Source organism: Bolinopsis microptera, chromosome 12 (assembly GCF_026151205.1).
Source record: "Bolinopsis microptera isolate Bmic1 chromosome 12, MBARI_Bmic_1.0, whole genome shotgun sequence".
Taxonomy (NCBI): Eukaryota; Metazoa; Ctenophora; class Tentaculata; order Lobata; family Bolinopsidae; genus Bolinopsis; species Bolinopsis microptera.
Window position 1 is genome coordinate 4,875,815 of NC_087083.1, and position 6,000 is coordinate 4,881,814.

At 36.6% G+C, this 6,000-nt stretch overlaps 1 protein-coding gene across 2 annotated transcripts in view; it reads left to right on the plus strand.

Annotated features, from left to right (window-relative positions):
* The window catches only part of LOC134824178 (uncharacterized), an 85,067-nt gene extending 79,518 nt beyond the window's left edge, over nt 1-5,549 (plus strand). The window contains exons 2-7 of one of the 2 annotated variants that reach the window (XM_063835932.1): nt 3,496-3,640; nt 4,011-4,081; nt 4,234-4,360; nt 4,463-4,559; nt 4,795-4,889; nt 5,104-5,376. In XM_063835932.1, the coding sequence (XP_063692002.1) occupies nt 3,498-3,640; nt 4,011-4,081; nt 4,234-4,360; nt 4,463-4,559; nt 4,795-4,889; nt 5,104-5,284 (714 nt within the window). In that variant the 5' untranslated portion in view covers nt 3,496-3,497 and the 3' untranslated portion in view covers nt 5,285-5,376. Of the gene's footprint in view, nt 1-3,487; nt 3,641-4,010; nt 4,082-4,233; nt 4,361-4,462; nt 4,560-4,794; nt 4,890-5,103 lie in introns of those variants that run through there. The other variant, XM_063835931.1, reaches the window with a different exon arrangement.
* Nucleotides 5,550-6,000: the final 451 nt, after the last annotated feature.

Consider the following 6,000-nt stretch of genomic DNA (forward strand, 5'->3'; position numbering starts at 1 on the left):
AGCCTGGCCTTTGGTTACCATAGTGTATCAACTCTCGCTTCATTACAAATACAATTATTATCAGAAATTATTGTCGTCAAAAAAACTGAATAATTGGAAAATTCAATCACATTGGCCTTCGCCCTGTATTAAAATGTTGCTTTCTTTCTAGAAAGTTCGATTTCGCCATATATGGGCGTGGAACATTTTATAAACTTATAAAATTAGCCTCGATGCTACTGCCTACATAACTTAAAATATTAAATTAACATACTTGTAACGATGAGTTGTGATGTGGATAATATATTGACGCAATTACTGACCAGCACGGTAACACACAACTTATACAGTACAGTTACTCCTCAGGGCTCTATTTCTTAGTTACTGATTTAGTAACGCCATGTATGGCCCGTTATATTTCATTATGTTCTATCACATTTCGCCAAAAATTTTCCGCCAGAAGTAGCACATTTAGCTTACAATTCGTTACTTAGTTACTAATTTAGTAACGCCATGTATGGCCCGTTATATTTCATTATGTTCTATCACATTTCGCCAAAAATTTTCCGCCAAAAGTAGCACATTTAGCTTACAATTCTTTACTAGTGCAAACTGAGCGCTTTTTATGGAACGACAACTCTTACCTTGGTGGCCTGCAATGCCTCTTCTTGGGAGTTGTCCTCTTCTTATCCACTTTGTCGCCGTCGTGGAGTAGAGATCTTTTGAGTTTGTCTTGTCTTGCTTCTGAGGTATTCTCTCTGTCCTTCTCGGAGTTCGTCAGAGAGATAGCCGTCTGTAGGATTCGTCTTCCTTGGTTGTCTCAACTCGTTACTGTGTGGGAAAGTTCTTTTAGAATTAGAGTCTCGTTTCAGTCTCCAATTTGTAGGAACCTCCCGTGGGAGTAACTACTAACTAGTCACTAGGTCTACGCAATTTATAGGGCTCCATCCTATAAGAACCAGTATAGGATCTAACTACGCCTGGTATATAGTACTGACTACAAGTCTTAATAACTTGCGGTCTAACTACTAGTAGCTAGAGCGCTCTAATGATGACTAGCTTGAGGGTCTTCGGGATCGATAGTCTCCACCAGTATGGTGTTACTCTAATTCGCCAAGAACTTGTATCCTCCTGAAACTGTACGAGTTAAGCTTGTGATTAAATACGGCTTTCTGTGTCAAGGACTCAAATTTACTGGTGGCACTGCACACTTTTAGTAATTGTAACGACTCAACTTTCAATCATAGTCTCAGAGACTTGCAATATAGCAGTTTTAGTAGTTGTAGTGTAAGCGATTAATGACAGTATATGAAAAGACCAGCAGAACATCTGGTCATCAAGGTAAGTAGTATCAAGTATCATAGTATAGTACAATAAAATATAGTATCGACCGAGCTAACCGACCTTAGGATGAGTAGGAGGGGTGGACAGTTGAAGAGCTGGTTCTCTAATCTGCATATCGCCACCGCAGCTTAAAGAGTCGACTTTCCTCAACCAGTCCGGAGATGAGTCTGATCGCTGGCCGGAGATGAGTCTGATCATCTTCAGTCGCACGGAGGCAGAATCAGGGCGTCATCTTAGGGATAAGGGCAGGAACAGAGTAGAAGTGAAGAGATCCAGAGGTTCAGTGTCGGAACGATCGGAGGCCGAGTGACCAACTCGAAGTTGGAGTAATGGAACTGAGTAGAAGTGGGGAGAAGTCCAGGTCGTCATCTCGGATAGTCTCCCAGGTTCTGTTAATTTACCGTTTAAACTCAGAGGTCCGATAATTAATTGGTCGTATCGGCTCGGTTTCTCTCGTCCTGTCCCGGTGCACTGAAATATGAGATTTCGCCGTCAGGACACCGGTTCGGGGGCTCCGTGATTGGTTGCTATTCGTACGGTTGCCACGGTGATTGGCGCGCTCCACAGTTTGATGGAAGCCGTATCACTGCAACTCTTAATGAGCTTTCATTCGCTCCTAGACAGATGTCCCGTCCGGTCCATCACGGTATGAACTAGGTATGAAGTGTAAGTGTCAACTCCCAGTGCTCAGTTATTAACTGAGCGACAAAAAGAATAGGGGGCCGAGGTTCTTACAAGAATCAAACAATAGGAATTCAGTCTTCTTTTCATTGAGTGATAATTTATTTACACTGAGCCATTTAAAGATTGTCATAAGTTCTATTTTCATGTTTATAAATGTGCTAGATAGTAAATTAAACTTAGATCATTACTGAACATTTATTGGCCTCATGGAACAATATCCAATGCAAACTTATTAAACCTAAGATGTAACTCAGTTAAGCTATCAGATCGTGTCCCTAAAGCAAGGTGGAAGCTCCTAGGTCATATCTTGCGTAGTGCTGATGACTCCCCCGCTGCATTAGCGTTAAAGTTTGCTGTCACAACAAACTGTAAAGGGCGCGTCGGTGCGCATCGTAAGAATTTGTTCAAGATTATTGTGAATGATTTGACCCGTAGAGGTTTAAAACTTAACTCTTTGAATGATCTTAATAAGCTTAAGATATTAGCCGATGATAGAGTTGCTTGGAGAAACAAATTTTAACTCTAGCTGTCTTGATCTGTACTGATCACCATTTTAGGATGACTTGATTTCTTTTAGGGGTTTTGAATATTTTAATGGTGTAAACAGTTTCTTAATAATAAATGTGCTTCTGCAGGTTTGATCAAAGAATAGTGCACCATCATCTGCAAATAGAAAGGGCTTAGATAGGTTACAGGCATAAATGATGTCATTTATGAAGATACTAAATAATATAGGCCCAATGATGCTTCCTTGTGGTACACCATTCAGAACTTCTAAAAATGAACTTAGTTTGCCATTGATCCTAGTGCATTGATATCTACAAGATAAGAAGTTCTTAAACCAGGTTAAAGCAATGCCACCAATTCCATAATATGCCAATTTTTGAAGCAATATTTCATGATTCACTGTGTCAAAGGCCTTCTTAAGATCAAGAAAGATGATTCCTGGTTTATAAGACTTAGATTTACTCATATATATTTCGTCCATCAGATCGTACATCAAATAAGTTGTGGAGTGAAACTAGATCTTATCTAGCGTCTTAAATGTGTTTGTGTCACAATTAGGATGTGTGACCCTGTTCTGTTTATAGTTGTTATTATGGGTTGCAGTCTTGATGTGACAGAAAGTCTACACTTTAATATGCTTAAGTTTATATTGTGTAGTTCCAGGATATAAAATGCAACTTCAAGGTGGATATTATCTATTGAAGAGCTGGCGAAAGATTATGGCCTTTGTATCAACAGTTATAACAATGATGTTTCTATTAAGTCTACTCAAGGAGGCTACTATAGCCAGCTTCAAGTCCTAATGTTTTGAGCTTCAGGGCATGCTTAAATTCGATCTACAAATACAGTGTACTATTTTTTATTAAACTTTTGTTTTATTTTTTATTATAGTGGCTAAACAGACTGTCTGATTTAATTTTATTAGTTCTCTACTTGGACAAATTTGCATTTACATCTGATTATTTTATTCTTCAGCTGTAGCAATGATGTTACGAAAAAATAGCTTGTCAATATCTTCCAGTATTACATCTATAAGCAGACACAAAAGCAGTGGACCCCCACCATTGGCTGAGAAAATACATACTGACAAGCATTTTCTTGGACATGCTAGAAGTCGGCTTGACAGGTAATACTCAAAGAGTCACATATTGCGTCCAATCATTTTTTGGCCCATTTTTAACCCCCCCCCCCTCCCCCTCTGTAATCAGTTTTATACATAGCTATTGTGTCAAAATTACACTAGCATAATCAATTGGAAACCCCCCTCCCCCATCAGCTGATTACGTAATATGTGAACGACCCCTTACACTATAATTTTTCTTTCGTTAATTATGCTTGTTGCATTCACAAATGCAGCAGTTCATATTTTCATTAATTAGACAATACGTCTAGATCCTGTCCTTCAGATTCAACTGTTCAAATGTTTTTTAAAGAATCATATCACACTCAACTGAAATGAAATAGTTGTTCTGTCTATTTACTGGACATTTTTTCAGATTGGGAATGCACAGGACTATGTCATTGAGGAAAGTGCCTATTCAAGCCCAATCAACGAACAGTTTTAAAGGTATGACTCCTATTTTTATGTACTAACCACTGCTATTTTGATATCTTTAAATTTGTATTTTCGTTGGTTGTTATTTTCTGCCTGTCAAAAGTTTTTGTTTATCATCATCTGTACTGTACGACTAGCTATAACCTCACTCCCTGACCCCCCAGACGTTAAGATGCCTGTTGACAGTGTAGTTGGAATCCTTAGCAAGCGCAAGATTGAGAAGCAAAACTGTGATGTAGGAGAGTCGACCATAATGCAATCACAGAGAGAGATATCCAAGAATGTGGACAAGTGGGTTTTTTAATTTTGTATTTCATTGATTTTATAAAGATAAGGCATTGGTTTTGAATGAAAGATTATTTCTAAAACTTAAACTGATATGCAGCTTTGCAGAAAGTTGAGCAACATAGCTGACAGCTCATACTTCTCTGAAGATGTCACACCTACAAACTGTCAGTACACAAAGGAGTTAGAACTCAGAGATTGCAAGGTACTTATTAGTTTTAGTCCAAGTTTGAATGTTTTTAGAGTTGAAACATTTAGAGTTGAATAAAGTGAACCAAAGTGGACATTCTTTATTTATAAAGTTAACTTTGAGTAATACTGTGAGTAGATAAGGGACATCATCTAATCACAACTGTTCTATGCTCATTGCCCAAGTATCTATTGTTGATACAGTCATAACTTTAACAACTTATCAATTTTAAAAGCCGACTTATTTTCAGGCAGAGGACAAATTGTTAAAGTTCCCAATTGACAATGAAAATGTTGTTTGGGAAGAAAGTCATATCCCTTTTACAGATCACATTTTCCTTAACAAGTGATTATTTTTTATTTTTATGTTAATTTCAGTAGAACAAACATTTAACTCCTAATAAAAGTAGGTGCAGTACTCAGAAAATGTCTAATATTTTAACGGACTTTATTTTTTTAATTGTTTAGCTTTATTCCTTCACAACAAGTCTTAGCTAGAAAGTAACTACAGTATATAATAATTAATAATATTAATTAAAAAGTATTGTCACTTTTTCCAGGTACTTGGTCCTATTTCCACCTGTAACCCACCGCTTCATGGAGACGATTATCAGCGCATTGCAAAATAATCCTGATCTCACAGCAGACAAGAAAAAACAAATAATCTGGAGTTATTTAAACTATTTTAACTTCCACAGCGAGTTACTGGAGGAAGATGAGGAAGACATTCTCACGATATAAACATTGTTTTAAAATAATTCTTGAAAATAAGGTTGAGAATTTCTTTTTTATCTTAAACCTGTCAAACTTGTACAATGGAAGAACATAATAAATGCAGTGGTGTGTATGGTGATTATGAACATTACAAGATTGATACAATTATTCTCTATAATTTAATAGAGTAGAATGCAAATTTTGTAAAATCTTATGTTTATTTTGGACATGCTAACTGGTGTTTTACGTTAAATGCTGTACCAGAAATACAGAAATTATTTCTTCATCCTGCACTGTGTTATTCACTGAATTTATTGTGTTATTCACTGTGTTATTCACTGTGTTATTCACTGTGTTATTCACTGTGTTATTCACTGTTATTCACTGTGTTATTCACTGTGTTATTCACTGTGTTATTCACTGTTTTATTCACTGTGTTATTCACTGTGTTATTCACTGTGTTATTCACTGTGTTATTCACTGTGTTATTCACTGTGTTATTCACTGTGCTATTCACTGTGCTATTCACTGTGCTATTCACTGTGCTATTCACTGTGCTATTCACTGTGCTATTCACTGAATTCCAATGTGATTTCCATAGCAAACTTAAATTATTCCCCTATGACCCCATATTTCATGCATGGTGATATTACATTTTATATTTATATTTAAGTTATTTAAATTCTCATGCATCTCTTCAGTTTCAGCAAAAAGTTTTAGCAAAAAGTTTCAGCAAAAAAGGT